This window comes from Plutella xylostella, chromosome 8 (assembly GCF_932276165.1).
Source record: "Plutella xylostella chromosome 8, ilPluXylo3.1, whole genome shotgun sequence".
NCBI lineage: Eukaryota > Metazoa > Arthropoda > Insecta > Lepidoptera > Plutellidae > Plutella > Plutella xylostella.
In genome coordinates, this window is record NC_063988.1 from 3,666,794 (window position 1) to 3,687,066 (window position 20,273).

Consider the following 20,273-nt stretch of genomic DNA (forward strand, 5'->3'; position numbering starts at 1 on the left):
ATATCTCCCTATTATAATTTCTTATTAACTTTCAACCTATTTAAGTAGCCTAGATTAAAAGTAGTAGAGGAAAGTTCTCCAAAGTACTAGGGCGTGCAAAACCGGAAGGTTTTCAAAACCGGTTTTGAATTTTCGGTTTTTAGCCTCAAAACCGGGTAACCGGTTTTTCACCGGTTTTGATATTACTTAAATATTTTTTGTCATACAGTACTAATTAAATAAGGAACCCATATTCTTAGATAGAGATGTCCACAAAACATACGAATAAAACATTTTTTATGATATACTTACCTATTTTTAATCAACCATATGACAAATTAATAATTTAGTGAACAGGAAAAAAAGTTAAATAAGAATTATCATAGTACTTACTGTTATCACATCTAAAAAAAAGTGTGTGGCACCTTAATGGTGTTTTTATATCGTTCTGTTATCATAAATAATTGTATATTTTAAACATACAGGCAGATTTTGAAAAAAAAAACATTTATCGTCTGATCTCTCTCTATAGTAGCAGTAAGATGATGAATGTTTTTTTGATGTATTACAGATTTGTTCATATTAGCGCAACGAAAGAAAGCCTAACTCATTGATGGACACGACTGCATTTGATTTGACGTCCTCAACACTTCATGAAAAATTCCATAACGTCGAATGCAGTCCCCGCACTTGGCCTAATTATATTTTCAACAACGGTCAATGCAGTCCTGTTTTACCTAGAGTTAGTATGAAGACCACCTTGTTGTGCTTTATTGGGCCAGATTTCAACGTTATAATTATGTGCACCCAGAGTACCTTTTTTTCACACAGCAATAAGTTTTCATACAGCAAAAAATGTGAACTCACACGCACACATCGGTCACTGACGTCGTGTTTGCTTTACTGCGCCTAGGCAGAGTGCCGGCATGTGCACCAGAAAATCGTCACTCAATTTCCATACAATATTTTAGTTCTTTTTTATGAGTTTCAGCATTAATCTAGTGTCCATCAGTGTGCCAACCGATATACAAATTCTTTTATTTTTAGAGTTTATGGGTTCAACTTCTAATGTATGTAAAAAAGTATATAAAAATACGATCAAAATCGGTGAAAACCCGGTTTTCGGTTTCCGGTTTTGAACTCTCAAAACCGGTTATGAAAAACCGTGATATATTGTCCGGTTAACCGGTTTTCCGGTTAACCGGTTAACCGGTTTTGCACGCCCTACAAAGTACCCCTTTCGGTACACACTCAGGCAACCCAAAACCTGGACTAGCATTTATATTAAAAAATCTAGTCACTACACCTGTAAAATCTACAAAGTATTCATATCTGTAGATGCGTTCGCTTTTATTAATGTGTAATAATTGAGCCATAAACCTAGGACAATGTATTTAATTTCCATGAACTGTTTAACGAGCACATGTGATAGCGTGATAAGAGACTCGGTGCACGATATCATGCGGTATACAGGGCGTTGCAAAAGTGGTATAGTGAGCTGAAACGAGTGAAGGAAAACATCGTGAGGAAACCTGCATATCTAGATCTAGCACATCTAGATATGTGAACCCACCCGCAGTAGACCAGCGTGGTGGGAAATGGTCAAAGCTTAGGAAGGCAGTTTAGACCTTGGGGATATGCACAAAGGTTCCATTCGAGAGAGCCAGGTGCAGGTACATATCTACACCCACACAGAGAATAGAATAGAATAGAGCCGAAACGGGTTCTTCTTCTTCTAATCGTGTAGCTTTAATAAGCTTTGCCACCATGGTGACTCTACTACCCATAGTACAAAGTTTGTTCCACAAAAGTGACAAACTACATAAGTTATTGCTATAAACAAGCTGTATTTTTCTTGCGATTATTTTAAAGTCGCTGAGAAAACGTTCTTTAGAATAGATCTCTCAGTCTACCCTTTTTAACACCCTGTATGTACTAAGTACCTATGCCCTATGTGCGTATATAATATAATATATGTATCTTTTACTTTGTGGTCAGCACTACACACTGTGTGACGCAGTCGGTCATACATTACAATAGGAACAAAATAACGTGAAATGTCAGTGAACTCTATATTTCTCCTGCATTTCATTCATTGTCTGATTTGTCTATACTATACTTGTTGGTAAAATACTACACTTAGTGCCAATTTCTCCATAGTCGGTTAGAGCATAACCAGGGAGTTGTGTTTGACTTTTTACACATCTGACATCAATTTTATATGGAGATGACGTTTAATTTATAAATCAATCCCTGTGGGTTAGATAGCCGACTATGGAGAAATTGGCACTTAACCTTGCCAAAAATAGCTTTATCTCGGAAACTTTTTTCGCTATCTGGAGTGACCCCCAGACGATGTCTCCGGATGTTTCAGTTTCAGCTCATGAATGAGCGAACTTTTCAGGGACTTTCACACGTTTCCTGTTACGTTGCGACCTTGTCAAACTATTTTAAGATTTTCATGTCGTGTGTGTTTTCAGTCTCATTGTGTATGCTAATATTCAGCTTCTTAATTATTTATGCGTACTTTACATCAAATACATAGAATCGTGGCGTCAAATAGTTATTACTTTATACTCGTAAGAGTTATGGAAATAAATTTTATTATTGCGTGGACACTATTATAGGAATAATACTGATGAAAACATTTATTTTATTTATTTATTTTTATATTTAATAGTGATGGCGGATTTCTAGTACTGACTGTTTAATAGGTATAGTCAACAAAAGAGATAAGTATCCTCCCGTGGCGCAACACTTTTATAATAAGATCTAGAAACTAAAAAGAAGGCCTGAAGAAAGCTCACAATAAATACATAGATTAATAATAGCTTATGTATTATATATTTTCTTTCTGTACTTATATAAATAATTATCAAGTCCCGATCCATCTTCTTTCCGTAAATTTTAAGATCAAACTGCTTGCGCTACGGTGGACACTTATCTCTTCAGTTGTTTGTACTCATACAACCATAGATCTATCAGCACAGCACAGCACACCTCACTGGCATAATTTCCGAGTACCTATCCAGTGTTGGTGGAGTGCCGTGACTGTGGTGGTGGTATCATGGTTTGGCGCGCTATATTCTCGCCGGGTCATCGACCTCGCTGTAAGTTCAGGCGCGGTGACATTGCGACCTAATTACTGACGGAGTGCCAAACTCCACTCACGTAACTGCGATTTTTTTTCTGTTAGTGTGTTTGTTTTTTCGCGCTCGTAATAAAAGGTAGCTATGTACCTACAAACATAGATAATATACTTTCTAAGTCAATCATCAAATAAGGGGCCCTGTACCTATTTACCTTACCTACATAATTTAAAACAAAATTTATACTGGGGTATTATGATATAATTAATTATTTAATTTATCTGACCGAGAAATTGTCCAGTAAGTGGTGACAATGACCTTCCCACATCACAACATCAATTATACGTCGTGTCTATCTATCTGTTAGTGTAATTGAAAACTAGGACCATGCACTATAATTCACTCAGGATGGGGTTCTGTCGGCCACAGTGATTGAGTAGTGATATCAATCAAACAGATATGAACATTCGCAGCGCATTAGTAGTGAAGTTCATTGCTATGCGTTAGTAACATTTATAAGTACTGTTTAAACCATTTTTCATTTTAATAATTAATATACTTTACGATTTCAGTATATAAAACGATTTCAGATGAGAGCGAAAGCGATTAATTAGGTTTTGCTCCTCTTTCCTGCATTATTTACATCCTACGCATTAAAGCGATAAGGGCTTCATAAACTACACAACTTTCCTCAAGCAAAACATGCACTTAAATAAATAAGAAAAGGTAAACAATGGTGTTATTATATGTTAATAAATAAGGGCAATCGTACGTGGAATCGTTGCGTGTGGGCACAAGCGCAGCGCCTTTACGGGATTGCCCATAAATGTCAGCAGGCCCTGTTCCCGCCGGGCCGTGGCCATAAATGGGACACTGAACACCTATACCGGGCACACATTTTGTGTGTTGCTCACATATTTCTCGTCTAACGCTATAAATGGAACATGAACCTGACCTATCCCTAATGGTTTGTATACTGGTCGCTATTTGGTAAAAATATAATTCGTTATCGGTCTGATTTGGCTAGCTTATTATTTAAACTGGCTTATTCAGTAAACTAACTTTTCGCCGTACAAAGTCCACAGCATGTCTTATATGCATGACATACACATACCTACAGAAGTTGTTAGTATTAGGGATGTACTATCTACCGATCTTTTGAATCGATTCAATGGAATGCGATCTGCAGGTAGATCGAATCGTATGCAGAGAAGATCGTATGAAAATATCGTATCATAAAAAAACGAAACCCTCCAGTTCTTATTGGTTGGTTCAGTCGCAATTTATCCTCCCAATAAGTTTATTGGTCAGGTTAAGTCAGATAAACTCGATTAAGCTGCCTAAGTTTCACTTGGATTTCTTCCCCTCTTGGTTTAATTGCAGACGGTTGGCATCTGTAGCTTACAAGACTTTTTACTAAAAATAATAAGGTGAAATGAAAGCCAGAAAATCGGACAACCCTAGTTATTATATTTGTAGGTACCTTTATATGACCGTGTCCAGGCTAGTCCAGAGACAGAGTTCACAGCTCATACTGGCTCATAAACTCACACTCCCACTCAATGTGCAACTGCGCAATTCACCTCTAGTTTACTTTATAGTTCCAAAACAAAGGCAATCACATCTTGTTTTATATATACCTTGTATATAATTATAACTAATTCTGTTCTAAGTCCTTTGTCAGCATTTGTGCTGCATCACATCTTGTATGTCCTTCACCTGTTTTGAACTGTACAAAGCCTGCTGGAATCTTAATTACAAAATTTTATAGACCTAATAAACTTCATCAATAGTTTTCAATACTAACTAAGTACCTAATACTAATTAAACAACCATTGTAATTGTATCTAAGTATACTTGTCTTAATTCAGTTATGCATATGTATGTTCGATTGTTGTAAAATTATTAAGTTTATTGTACTTAACCTACAACAAAACTAAACAAAATGCCGTAGAACCAAAGTTTCACGGCACCCTGTATAAAACGTTCTATTGTATATTGTATATCAGCTATTCCGTAGTATCTACTGTCAATGTTTGTATGCGACACCTGGTGGTTGATTCATATAAGGCAGCCTCGTATATGGACACTGGTCTCGCGAAGGTCATCACTGGCTATCTCCTGGGATTAAAGCTTTGTGTAATAATAATAAAATAAGTAATAACACGGATGTGATTGTAGGTAATCTTTCTCGATTTCATTGTTATGATGACTTCATATAAATAGTATTTTATACTTCTAGTAAAAGCTGGGGCAGTATACTATATGGCTATATATGTACAGGAAAACTATCACACTAACTAATATTTGAAAAGACGCGTGTTTCCCAAAATGCTACAGCAAAAGTCAACACTGAAGGAAACACAAATGGTTACATATTCACGAGAGTTAGATGATGTACATAAAACGAGGATGTTGTTGTAACTAAATCTGGGTTTAATGAATGAATGTTGCACGGGACATGTTTCACACGAGATTTCAATTAATTTGCGTTTGCGCACGGCGGCTGCCTACCAAATGCGAGGGAAGCGTATTCTGGATATCTTAGCGACTGTTATGGATCGCCGTAGGTCCTTGGATCGATTCCCGGCCGGAGTAGATATTTGTACTCGGGTCTTCGGTGTTAATTTACGGTTACCTATACATATAATATGTGTCTATCTATGTATGTATCTGTGTAGATAAGTCAGCTATCCGATACCCATATTAGAGGCTCTGCTTAGTTTGGAGTCGGATGGCCGTGAGTGAGATGTCCCCACATATTACTAATATTACTTTTATCTGACCATCATCCAATCAGGCCTTAGTCAGATATAGTAGTGGCATCGTAGCTGGTTGGCCAGTTCTGGCCCTGTAGCACAGGGCGCTAATAAGACGTGACAAAAGTTGTCCGTCGCGCTCAATCTTGAGGCTGTGCGATGTGAGTGACAGCGATGCAAAACTTTTGTCACGTCTTAAATACGCCCCGTACTAGCCCTTCTGCTAGAATAGCGCGTGAGTGGCGCCGGCGCAGCGTCGGTCGTCGGCCAGCAGAAGCGCACCATTCATCGGTCCCGTTGATTCATTGGAACTGATACTTATCTCGTGTGCAATCGCATGCTAATTAATTTCACCAACACCATCAGGCAGACACCTTATTCTGCTAAATGTATCACTGTTGCGACTTCTGAGTAAATTATGCTGTTTTCAGCTGTGTGAAAGTAAATGCTAATCTTAGGGCCTGTTTCGTAATGTCTGGATAATGTCTCCTCTGTAATTATGTTTGTGACAGTGAAGGCATGTCTTTTATTCCACAGGTAGCCATTGACATTGTGAAGCAGGCTCTTAGTGTAATTTAATAACTAATTTATAATAAACTTTATTGTAAGAATTGCTCGGATAAATTATTATTTTTCACACCGGCAAAACGTGATTAGCAGAATTGGTCCGCAATACGTTAAAATGTTGCACCAACAAGTGGTAATGGGAAGAACCAGATTGCAATATTGTGAGCGGAATAAATCATACGGAGCCCTGAGGTCCCGTTAGCTTTTTTGCGCTACCGTTGGTACTTTAGTTCGGAGAAGCCGAAACTCGGGCCCGCGGGCCAAACTACATTCAAATGACATGCTTGCACTGTGTAATGATAATTTTGTATGACGGCTTCCTCATATCATTATTCGGAACGTTCGTTTGCATATTTCGTTTATTTAAGCATATTTAAATTGTATGCACAATGCCACTGATGTGTACGAGTGAGTGCTTTAATGTTATTTACTCATGATTTTGCGTGTAAACCTGAATGTGGAGGTCAACGGCAGAATCTGCTGCGTCGGAACATTTATTGGGGGGAAGTAATGAAGTCTTGCTGCTGCATCCAAAATATCCCAACGTAATATTAAGTACGTTGCTCGAATGTATAGCCTAGGGCTATTTCTAGTAAATTACTTTTATTTACATAAGAAATCTAAAGATGGCTTCTAAGAAATATGTAATTTAAAAAAAAAACCTTACTCGAGGTATGAAATATACTCCGTTAGGTATACGGGGTATACCTAACTTACATACTTCCTAGAGTTCCTAGGTCTTTAGTTTCAAACTATACATAACTAGGTACTTCCGTTATGTTAAACTTGGCTCTATATTATGTTCTATGCGTGTTCGTCAGACAGTTTAGAAACTCCGGGTGCGACACACAGGAATAGAACGACTAGGTACTACTACCAACTTAGCTTTCAGCTGTACCTTACTTCTCTTTCTTATTGCAGTCTGCACTAAAGATCTTCACTAGTTAATTAAATCTAAAGTAAAAATACCTATAATTAGCTTGCTTTGAACACTTTCGGTCAGATTCAGTGGTAATTTTTATTCAACATTTTAAAATGGATTCTGTTTACAATCTAAAGATTTCACTTTCTTTAAGGCTATATATGGTAGTTATTTTATATTACTTTCGCTGATAGCCTAAAATTTTAATGAAAATTTGCTCCTCTGTTGGCATTATTTATGAGTGGGGCCGGCTGAAATATCGTGTCTAGAAGAACAGTTAAATTCTTGTTTAACTCGTAAAACGTCTTCGATCCCTCTTTAAACGTAAACTAAGTCTAGACTAGACTAAATCTTGTTTCTAGACTTATCAGAATGGTCCCCAGAGAACCTCGTAATATCATATCTGCATGAAAACTATTTTTTGGACATCGTGAGCAAATAATATTAAATTAAGAGCAGTCTGAAAATAACACGTTTTGCGTAAAATAAAATATGAGACAACAAATCTTATAAAATTCAAAGAAAGACTTTACTATAGAACTTACTTAGATACAATATTTTGAATGGGGCGTGGGCTACGAATAGTATTGTGAGCAAAAAAATCAACCCTGCAGCGTTGCTAGAATCACAATGCCAAGTACATGATTAAATTCATCCTTTATGTAAGTATACTAAATATTGTAAACGCAAATGTTTGTAAGAATTTGTAAACCCGAGGCGAAACTATTGGGAAAGGCATTTTTTTATAAAAATAAAAACAGATATTCAGTTGAGAAACTGCTTATGAACATGTTGCTAAAATCAGAACGCCGAATTCCCCACACCATAAAAGTAATAAAACTATAACCTCATACGTCACACTGCCATGACATGACTAGACGGCGACTACTGCCGTTCGTTCGTTTCACCGCATCGTACATGTCCGACGTCCATAGATAGTGATCTACAGGGTGTTGCGACGACAGGGGTGTCGGCCGGCGACGTTCCGGAGACAATTCCACCAAGATACAATCTCGGCCAGACCGCGTAGGTAGCTGATTTAAGCTTTACTGGGAATAAATTAAGGGGTAGCGGTTTGAATTGCTGGCTCTACTTATGCACTACCTACAGACATACGCTTTTGGGTTTGAATTCGAGTACCTACTTATCAGTTTGCATTATAGAGAAAAGAGTTTGAAATTTATATTTAAAAACAAATAGAATCTAATATCTGTTTAGTCTTATCTTTAAAACCATGCGAATATCGGAGTTCTGAGAAGGTAACCTACCTATATCCAATTTTAGAATTGCACGAACCTAAAAAAAATATAATTACAATAAATTACTTATAAAATACGCCCCTTTGGATAAATCCCTAAACGTAATCGATGTATGTTACATGGTTTGATAAATTATTTTCCACATAAATGCTGAGTCATTGCTCTAATTAAATTCACAGCTAAGTACTATAATTACTATATTATAGAGGTACCAATACTGTGGGCTCCCGACTTCATCCGTCACGTAGCTTACAAATGGGACATCCTGTTCGACAATTCAGTTGCACAATGCAAGGAAACCAAAAGGTAACAGGAAAACTATGTTTTATGTCTTCGATTTCCAGTGAGTCTTCTTCCGATGCGTCCGATCGAGTCACTGGAGGCATTAGTACCGTGGCCAAAAAAAGCTGCACCTTTTAATTTCAACACGGTTTTCCGACTTTCTTCTGTATGAATGATTAGGACGTATTAATGTACTGTATAGGTTAGTGGTACCACTAGTATTTAACGACTAATAGTAGTGTTAGGCCTTGTTTCACAATGTCTGGTTAGTGGCTATACCTGTGAGATAAAATACATGCTGTCACTGTCAAAAAATAACAGAGAGTGAGACAGCATGTATTTTATCTCACAGGTAGCCACTAACCAGACATTGTGAAACAAGACCAAAATGTAGTAAAGTGGGCATAAATTGTCTATGACAGCAGTTTTTTGGATTTGATAACTTTTTGTGTCGCTGCCTCAGTCCACAAAAACTGAATTGGTTTCTGTCGCTACACCATCAAATCCATGTTCATTGTGTGTGCTAATGCAATTTCGTTCAATTTCATGTGTCACTGGCGTATTTGTAATTCAAATCTGTCCGTCATTGTCCCGCCTGGTGGGTCGCTCTAGCTTACGAAAAACTAAGTTTCGGAGCTGTGATAACCAACAAAGCTGTAATAACATAAAAGCTCACGTGCGTTTATTTTTGTGAAGGTAGAGTAACCTCTCTGCTCTCAGGCGCAGATTAGCGTTGATTCCCGCGGACCGACCGCTCTGCCCTCATTATTACATTTACCATTTACAAATTGCACTTTAAATATTCATTGGACGGCGATTTGGGCGACGTGCATCCGTGCATGTCATTTGTTTATTTGAACATCGGATATTACTTTTGTATAGGGTTATGATGGATACTATAAAAGGCACTTTTAAACCGACTTCGAAAAAAGGCAGGGAGGGAGGACCTTAATTCATACCTGCTTTTTACATAAAATTGGCCTGAACATTATTTTTTTTTTCTGCTACATTTCTGGGTCATTTTTCTTTCATTTCCTTCTTTCTTACATTTCCATCAGTTTCGTTTTTTTATTTAAGTACATATAAGTACTAAAGTTCGATACTATTAAAGACAGATAGAAATATATTTAAGAAACATCTGAAGCACCAATTCCATCGATAGGTATTATAATTTGGTTAAAGCACAGCTCAATGCAACCCGATACTTTCTGCTTGCCCGATGACCCTGTGATGACAATCAAGTGCTTACAAGCATCGGCGTGACACATGGGACTAGTTCAGCGGGGTCACGTGGCTGATTAGCCGATCCTGATTGGACAAGGAAGTGACATGCAGACCCCTGATTGGCGGCCAGACGGCGGCGGCGTAATGACCACCAATGATGATAGATTATACCTTTCACTGTGGCGCCATAACAGAACCAATGTTATTCATTTCCAACGATATACCCCAAACTTATTTATTATAAACTTATCTATTATATTATATGTATATACTCATATTTTACCAACAAACATGTATGTAGATGTAGGTATACTGCTTTCTATGGCCCTTCAAGACCATATCAGAGTAAAATAAAGACAACTCAAAAATACCTAAAACCAACATTTTTCATATTTTCCACAAAGAGCTTGTTCGCATTATTTAGAAAGAAAATTATCTGATAGGGCATTATTTGTATGGCTCTATGAGTGTATGCAGCGGTGTTGAAAGCTTTTAGTTAAAACAACGAAATGCTGGCACAGAGTTGGTCTCCCACATCTTCATTATTCAGAGAACAGATGTTAGCGACGGCTCACTGTATCGACCTACTAAATTATGTTTACATTGTGACCTGAAAAAAATGCTCTGACTCACGCTACACTTTATCAATTAAGTAGTCTAAGCTTTTTTTGTAGTATGGGTGAGCTAAAGCTCCAACTAAAATGGTATTAATACCATTTTAGTTGGATTTCATTGGTTTTGTGTGAGCTTTTAAGAAGACCGCGTTGCTCGGTGAGTGTAGAAGTCTAGAGTATACATAGAACTTACTATTATGTACCAAAGAACTCAAAAAAAAAATTGGTAGATGAGTTGAGAATCTCCTTCTTTTTTCGAAGTCGGAAAGCATGATTACGTTTTGCCAAATCCATCAATGAAGTGATTGAATATAGAATTAGAATTAGGCAAAAAGTATATTGAATAGGTACCAACCTACCTAATGTGCGGGTGGCGGTCCATATTGTAAATACCGTAATGATATAAGTTGCCTCTTGTTAGCTTCAAAAATACTGTCACGGTTGAGAATGTCGACTTTGTCGTGCATCAGCTGCAAAGGTGACTGGTAATAAGCATTCGTTACCAATTGGAGCTCTACAATATGGCATCGTTTATAACGATATTCGGTAATGAACCGTGGGGCGCCATGACAGCTGATGTCCCGCCTCAGGAAAAGGTCCTTAGCAGTCACAATCTGGCTTGTTTGATATTGAACCTAGTTGTAATTGCCAGAAGAGTCATACATTTGTGTTTGGGTAGGTGTACTGTATGTTGAACTACTGATTTGATTTGACTGCGATGACAAGTCGTAAGTTGTAGGGAGTGAAGTTCAAGGGAACGATAATGGTCTAATGATGCATGCTTGTATTAAACTGTGCTTGCTTCTGTAATAGCAATCACTAATAATTAATAATCATAAACACTCCCATTTTTATCAACATTTATCCCTGCTCTGCCGCCAGCATAGCAGCATGCATGTCATTGTATAGAGGCAGATAATCTTTTGTATCACGTAGAGCCGCAGAGCTCATTACAAGACATTAAGTCGAAGGGACAGTCTAGTGTAACACGCGAATTTAGCCATAATTACAATGTAATAAAGGCTAGTGTCTCATTTACTTTGGGTTAATGTCTCTATAAATTCAAGCCCGCATTACAGGATTGCACGAGAGCCCATAATTAGGATGTTTTAGACCCGGAGTAGCAGAATGGTCCCTTGAGGAATTCCTCACTGGTAAATTTAAAGGAAATCACTATTCATTTTGTAAGTGTATAGATATTTTTGTTAAGTTTTAAGTTACGTAATAGAAAACATGGATTAAACGTAGCATGTATAAAGTAATTAATTAAGTCTTCAAAGTATTAAAATCGTATATAGATGACATACAATTATACGTCACACGTAAGGAACCTACGGAATCTTTGTAAACAAACAAAAAAGGGGTATTCAAAGGCCCTGTTTTTTGCGACTTCGAATAAACGTTACTTACTTGTTACTTACCTACAACTTAATTTTTCGAATTATTTTATACCTCTATAAAGTAGGTGGGAATTATGGGTCGAGTCTAAATGACTAATGATCCACAATTTGTGATTAGTCATTGGGTGCAGGCGGACACAAAAAACAATAAATTAATTTACAATATGGTACAAAATGTCGGAGTTTTCAAAATACCTACTTCAATATTAATCGACTACAGTTAACCCACAGCTAAGAATACGCTTGTTCCCGGAATTCGTAGGCTACTTTTTATCCCGGGTTTCCCACGGGAAAATATTTAAAAGCTATTGGAAGCTTGGGCAGAAAATCTCTGTAAAATAAAACGATGGTGTTTGAACAGTAGGCCAATAGCTTTTGTTGTAATATCCAGACAAATTAAACAGTCACCTACTTCATTGATAAAGCGATGTAATTAACACGGTTTAAATGTGTCGATCTAGATTCCCTGTAGTATTAACCTAATTGGGGCATATAATTTGCATTATTGGTGTAAATCACGACCTCTATCGGTGCCAATGGTGTGATTACGGGCCACCCTCAGTGTCAGTGATGCCCTTTATTTTGCAGCCATTTTGTTTTTTGCTAACTTTTTCATCGCTTTTTATGGTAGATCGATAATTATTGGATATCGGCGGGATAGCCCTACAAAATCCAGTGCCAGAGATTTACTTGTCTAAGATGAACTCTAATAGTCTGTGCCTGGACTTTTCATGGAGACCCTGTGATCAAGTTAATATACTTATTAGTTATGTTCTTTTCAATATTAAACATGCATAACTAAGTTTAAATATTTTAAGAATAATGAATATACTATATTATTATGTAAGTACAGTATACCGTCATCATCACAGCCAGTACAAGCAGACGCTGCCAGATTTATTCAAATAAGGCGAACCCATCAAAGGCCCGGGAGGTCTACAGATAAGTTTAGGGAGTGAATAATAGGCCACAGATTGCTTAACAAAGACTTTATTATTGAGTACAGTTGACAGAAGCGTCCTTTGTAAACATCCCTTGCGTCGGATGATACCTACCTGCGGGGTTGCGTAGGTACATTTTGTAAACGGAGGGTGTCTTGGTGACAAACCCCTCTTTTTAGCCAAAAAGTTAATCCAAATTTATATAAGATAGTTAAGTCATGTTAAATATAATTTCCAAATAGCTATGGGTACTGTTTCATCGAAAATACATCACTTTTATGCTTGAATAATAAGGCTATCAGCGCAAAAAAGAATCTTTCAGACACGATTGAAATAGCAATTAATAATAAAATTAATTGTAAAAGTCCTGGAGACAATAATGGATGATACATGGCCTCCACAGGAGCGGCCTGAGTCACTAACTGGCAACTACATAGTCTATAGTCTAGACTCAGGACACCGGCTTAGGTAATCTAAACTTGAGACTTACCTAACTTGTTATTAAGTTACAGTACTAACTTTAGACCTGCGCACACTAAATTATTGATTGGCTAACGGAAATGTAAGAAGCATAGTTAGTGTTTCACACAATATACGTTCGATATCACTTACAAAAACTGTTGTTTCTTTCGTGACTAGGTAGGTACTATTTTACTAACTTTACGTCCGAAATAAAAACATAACATAATATTCGTTTTATACTACCTACTATACATAATTATGAATCTAGTATGTTTAAATAATGTTTTCGTAATAGTCGTTTAGTAACAGACAACAAAGAATATGCGCCATTGTCACTGGAGTCACTCGACAAACGTTAATTAAGGTAAAAAAGGAAAAAGGCCCCACGGCTTGTATGAAAACGGAAGCTATTGTTTGCGCAGGACCAGACAATACAGCCTCCTCGTAGGATTCAATAGTGACGTATACACCCGCTGTTACTAACGCCGCTAATGGGTTTTTTCAGTGGCAGGGCATCAGGAAAATCTGGGCTATCTAATCACATTTTTTTATGTATGTACCTAAAACCTATGTAATACATAGTAAGTGCCGAATTTAAAGACTTTCGTTGGTAGGCACTTAAAAACGTAACATCCGACTTTGAAAAATGTAACACCCCTCTGAAAAATTAAGGTCAACCTCTAACCCCACAACTGCCAAAAACTTCTAAAACTTTTCGTCAGTCTTAGGTAGAACTTAGGATTTTTAACATAACACCATAGATTTTTTCAAACTTAATAAAAAAAAAATAAAAAAAGTACTTATCTACTTACCTATACTTAGGTATACATATAGGCATATATAGGTCAACAGAATGATGGAGTGTCAACTTTGATCAGATAAAACATAAGTACTTAGGGGCCGTCCATTAATCACGTGAGGCTCAAAGGGGGGGGAGGGGGTACTGAAAACCTCACGAAACATCACGAGGGGGGAGGGGGGGTTCTAGTTAGACATCACGTGTATTAATTTTTTGTCAAAAATTAGGCATTTCTGAAACGATATTTTGGACGGCGCAAAAATTTTAACTTCAAAAATTTTAATATCACCAGGGGGGAAGGGGGGGGGGGTCAAAAAATGAGAAAAACGACCTCACGTGATTAATGGACGGCCCCTTACTTCTAACTTGTTATAAGTATATATTACATTTGGGTCATGACAAGACCCCGACCGACATCATTTGCATGAAATTGCGACTTTCACTAGTTGTTCTTTAGTTCAATTTCTACTTACATTTCTTATCAAAGAACTAAATCAATGGGTTTAAAAATACTTATACCTACACTGTATACTTAGTAGGTAAGTAGTAACTTAGTCAGTATGCTTATAGTAACTACTTCTATGGTCTATCTAACCATAGAAGCTCTGCCTCAACATCCAAAAGTCCCAGGTTCGATCCTTGAGTGGGGTCATCAATTTGTATTTCTAAATTTTAACACCGAAATTAGCTGAGGGAACAGTACCCTTAGCAGGAACATTTCATCGTTTCCGTATTTCATTACTACACGTTAACTTTGAACGTATTGAAATGGCAGCATAAGCCTTCGTCGTGTGCCGGTCGTTACAACGTTACCAGAGTTAAAATAAGGTTGTACCACACTGATATTGTTAAGTTCAAAACCTTCATAATAATTTCAAAGTAAGCAGCGATTCCTTATAAACGCACTTTAACAATTGTCTATGGATGATAACTATGATTTGAACGCACATCCTAACTTTTTTTTTTGACATTTGTCATCTGTCATCTGTCAAATTAACAATCTATTGACACTGACAGGTCGGCTTTTATAATTATTTGTTAAATTTGTTTATTGTTTTATTGAATTCAACGCAGTGATATTTGCCTACGGATATCAACGCCAAGGCCCACGGATGGAGAGGTCGCCAGTGGTGCCTTAATAAGTGGAAGGAACTAGCCAAGCTCAATAGCGAAGGGACGGGACAAGGAGTGATAAGCAAAGGAGAAAATTAAACATGAAACATAACATTAAACATAAAAGGTTGTCATGACAGATTATCCCCTCGTCTCTCAATGATTTCCTAATACCTAGGTACACTTTAAAAAGCATTAACTAGTTACCTTGAGATAAAGCATCGGCAGTACTCATGTTTCTTTGAAATAGTTAGTAGTCATATTCTTATTCTTAATGATGCAATTGTCATTTGTTTTGCAGGTATGGAGTGATTATAAGAATAATACAAAGAGAAAATGCTCCCAAATTGCCTAAGGGGGCACAGTGAATGGTTGATGGTTCAGCCCTAAAATGGATATGTCAGATTGAAAGCTGCCGGTGAATGCTATATTATTGATGTGATGAGATATAGAATCAGCATGGAACATATGCCTGGTACGAGGAGCCAGCCCAATCCAGCTATACCAGCGTATCCTGTATCCAGCATCACGGACCAGGCCACCACCTGCAAGTGCACCCCCGTGAAGGCATAAATTATAAGTGTGCATTTTGATTGCTCGGTGAAGAATACATTTAGGAGAAAAGATAAATTATACATTTTGTTATACTATGCTGATGTTTGCAAATGTTACATGATACTACCTACTAAGATAAATATGTTTTTTTGTAAAATAAAGAATAAAAAACTGTTGAACAGAATGTAAATATTTTATTTATTTTGTGGTAATTTCATTTATCCAAACTTTATACCCATTAGTAAGTGGGCCCAGAAAGTTGATGATTTATCATTAATGAAGTCTATTAATCCTGCCTACCAAGAGACTTATTACCTTTAGTTAGGTTAAGTGCCAATTTCTCCGTAGTCGCTTTGAGCATAACCAGGGAGTAGTGGTTGATTTTTGACATATCTTTCGTGAATTTTATATGGATATGACTTATAATTAATAAATCAATCCCTGTCAGTTAGATAACCGACTATGGAGAAATTGGCACTAAAGTTTATAGTCAATAACTAACTGTCCTTAACTATTCTAGAGAGGGTAGAGTTCAAACACATCTAGACAGTAGCAATAATGGTATTTATTAATACAATTACACATAAATACAGTTAGGTACATTAGAATTTTACGAATTATAGCTTACAAAGCAAAACGTGAGTAAGTATAGGTGTTTGTGTACTGTGTTGCTACTTCTTACTGCTATTGGTGCCATGGATGCCATGGATCTCATCCGTCACGATGGATTCTCGGCACTTCCAGTCTAGTAGGTATTCATCACGAGCTTCAATCACCACGTCATCACGGTCAGACACGCCAAAATCGAGGGCCACGTAATGCAACATACGGCACGCTGTACTTAATAGATTTTGCACACTGAACAGTTGTATAATGGTCTTGCTCCAAACAGCGCCATCGATTTTCAATCACACACATCACAACCCAACATTTCCCATGAATTTTTGTAAATTTTGCCTCTGGGCTACCCTCCTCATCTACGTCTCTTGCTGCGTGTAATAAATACTAGTTTAGTTTAGTAGGGTATCTACGTGGTCGTAGCATATTGGTAATGAATAAAAAATACGAAAACCAAAAGAAATAAATGCTCTAACTTCCATTTTAAATAGTTGTCACTGAATAATTTGCAGTGAGAAAATCTTCGAGTAAACTCACGATACGATATGTCAAAATCAAATTCATGCTACCATTTCCTATACAAACCGCAAAATACTTCACGTTACCATACACGTTACTACACGACGAAAAGTTCCTGCTGCCGATTTTAGTTCTGCTACTGCCCGCCAGGGGCGCTGTTCATATTTCCCTACAAAATTCATCGTGTCAGATTTACTTCACGTCCTCGACGAAAGTTCGTGCTAAGGGCTCAGGGAGTGCTATATTTTGTACTGTGCGTGTGCACACACTGCGTTGATCTAAGCATGACATGGTCATGACATAGACATGCTCAAAGGAGCCTCGATGGACGTAGGTATATATCGTATCATTTAGTACTTGTATCGTATACTCGTGCGCCTGAAGACAAAAGTCTTCAACCAGTGCGTCCTGCCAGTGATGACGTATGGTGCAGAGACGTGGACACTGACGGTAGGACTGGTCCACCGATTTAAAGTCGCTCAGCGTGCTATGGAGAGAGCTATGCTTGGGGTTTCTCTGATGGATCGTATCAGAAATGAGGTTATCCGTCAGAGGACTAAGGTTACCGACATAGCTGTCAAAATATGCAAGCTGAAGTGGCAGTGGGCTGGTCATATCTGCCGAAGAACCGATAAGTGGCGTGGCCGATAAGTGGTAGCGGGTAGTGGTTGGATGAGGAAGGCCGAGGAGCGAGTGTTGTGGCGCTCCTTGGGAGAGGCCTATGTCCAGCAGTGGATGATTATTGGCTGATGATGATACTCGTGCGCCAGGCGTATGGCGCACCCTGGGCACTGGGCAGTCAGTGATTGACGCTAATCCAACGCTAATCGGACTGGCCAACCTTTTACCACCGTGACAAACTCTGATATGGAACAAGAATGTTTGTCACCGTCACAATAAGAAAAAAACTAAACGACGTTCAGCAGTTTGGGAGCTAGGCTAATACAAACAGATAAACAGACACGATAAACTTAAAACACCCCTCATTTTCGTCACGAGTTTAAAAGAATGACATTGATCTCTGTGACCGTCTACCAGGGCATAATGAGTGGAGTAGAGTTTGTGTGTTTGTCGACACAATAAGAAAAATAATGAGATCGATCCCATATTACCTATTATGATCGTAATTGTACCAGGACCTCATGAGATAACAGGAGTGTGTGTTGTTGCAGCGGAGCTACCTGCAGCAGTTCGGGTACCTGCGGCGCGGGCAGCCCGAGGTTGCCAACCTGCTGCACGGCGACGCCGCCGCCACCCACGAGGACGACTTCAGGATCGCCGTCAAGACTTTACAGGTTTGTACTACCTACTTATGTTAATTACTATTTACTTACATATATCATTACATAAGTTTCTTTGAGTTCCTCCGTGGTAGGCCTCCGGGGCCCGTCTCATTTTCCTACCTGTTGTTTATCGTACATAACATACAATACTTATGAAAACCAAATATTTATATTTTATAATGTTTTTTGTACAGGAGTTTGGTGGACTACCCGTAACGGGAGAGATAGACGAAGCAACTAGAGAGCTCATGAAGAAGAGACGCTGTGGGCGGCCGGACCGAGATAACGGTGACGAGGGCGAGGATCGCAGGCGGAGGAAGAGATTTGCAGTGCAGGGGCAGAAATGGAAACACACCAACTTAACTTGGAGGTAAGTAGTAAGTACCTACATAGTTTCTCTCCTGCCATGACCATAGTGAATGTTTTAAACTGAAAATTATAGTACTACTACTCGACAATAGATGGCCCTGTTTATTACCGCCATCTATTGTTGAACTTTGTAACTGCCATACAGTGTAGGGTTGTCGGTGATGTTGTAGTGTTGCTATTCGACGCTAGGAGTCTCTGTTCCGATTAGTGCTTATTTTATACCCTAGATGGCGGTTAATGTTAAAGTAGTGTTGATTTTTGACACTAGATGTCTCTGTATTTGATAATTCTGATTTGATTCCCTAGATGGCGTTGCATGCTTTAGTGTTGCTATTCGACGCTAGGTGTCTCTGTTCCTCTAAGTTTTCATTTTATTCCGTAGATGGCGTATTGTGCTGCTTAGAGGCAACTTATTATTATTTACAACTACAGTCTTACCTTGAAAGTGATTTAAAAAATATAAATAATGATATTTATAATAATTATGAATTATTTATAATAAATTATTTAATAATAGAAAACAAAAAAAAAGTTACTTCAGTACAGCGGATTTAGAATTAAGAATTTGGTGGGGTCAAACATGTTTATAAGGGCAGGGTGTACGAAATAGGGCTTTTCGTTTTGAATTCATTAAATGATCGCAGTAGGCATTTTTTACCATTACTATTGGTTATTTTATAATTTTGACGAGTTAACAAGTTTAGATAATTACATTATACTTACAATAAAAAGTTTGATACTTGCTATAAAAGATGATAATATGCGACGCAACTAGATTTGTGCCCTATACTATCATATAGACTACTCCTAGCATTTTTTATAAAGCTATTCTAGAATGTTACCGTATCGTACATTTAACGGAGACTATAACCACATCGCTATTTGCTTTAAGACACATAAAATTGATGACAAATAATAGTTAAATCACGGCCATCGTAAAAGTTACGACGCTTTCCGCGTGGCTTAATTAAAAGAATATGTCCTTTCGACGCCAAAGGAAGTGATGTGGTGGAGGAAAACTTGGGTAGTTTGTTCTTAATACCTTCTTATATTTAATTTGGTTATACCTACCTAGTTTTTTTATTATTAAAGTACCTACACGTTGTATTGTTACAACATCTAAGTATACCTACCTGGATCCATGGACTCTAGGATCCATGCAATACACATTTGAAATAAGAAGTTATGCATAATAATAACAACAGCGGCTCCACTGAACGGGGGTGGTGCTGTTATAAAAAGTATTACGAGTAGTAGCTAAGCTCATTAAAGTTGTTGTGTTTCCGCAGCAGCCAGCTCGCCAACACTCGTGTCGGTCCCGGTGGAAACAGCCACGTAGCACGCGGATAATTTGAAAAGTTCACAATCACCTGCACAGCCAAGCGGCTTCGGCACAATTTCCTGTCGAATTAATGGTCTGTCAATATTGTAGACCTCCATTAGAGCTTACTGTGCAAACAGGCAATAAAACGGGCAGCGCCATCTCGCGGCGGGTTTATGAGAATGTGGCGCCGGCGAC

The 20,273-nt window shown here is 37.9% G+C and overlaps 1 protein-coding gene and 1 long non-coding RNA gene across 4 annotated transcripts in view; both read left to right on the top strand.

Annotated features, from left to right (window-relative positions):
• LOC105387523 (matrix metalloproteinase-2) overlaps positions 1-20,273 on the top strand; it is a 133,110-nt gene that overhangs the window by 22,310 nt on the left and 90,527 nt on the right. For both annotated transcript variants that reach the window (XM_038114686.2, XM_038114687.2), the window contains exons 3-4: positions 18,275-18,397; positions 18,580-18,755. In XM_038114686.2, coding sequence (XP_037970614.2) covers positions 18,275-18,397; positions 18,580-18,755 — 299 coding nt within the window. The remainder of the gene's footprint in view (positions 1-18,274; positions 18,398-18,579; positions 18,756-20,273) is intronic.
• Positions 14,997-16,149, top strand: LOC125488891. 2 transcript variants are annotated; one of them, XR_007266556.1, is made up of 2 exons: positions 14,997-15,588; positions 15,712-16,149. It is a non-coding gene; the product is annotated as an uncharacterized LOC125488891 (long non-coding RNA). The 2 variants fall into 2 exon arrangements; XR_007266555.1 differs by having other exon boundaries at positions 14,997-15,537.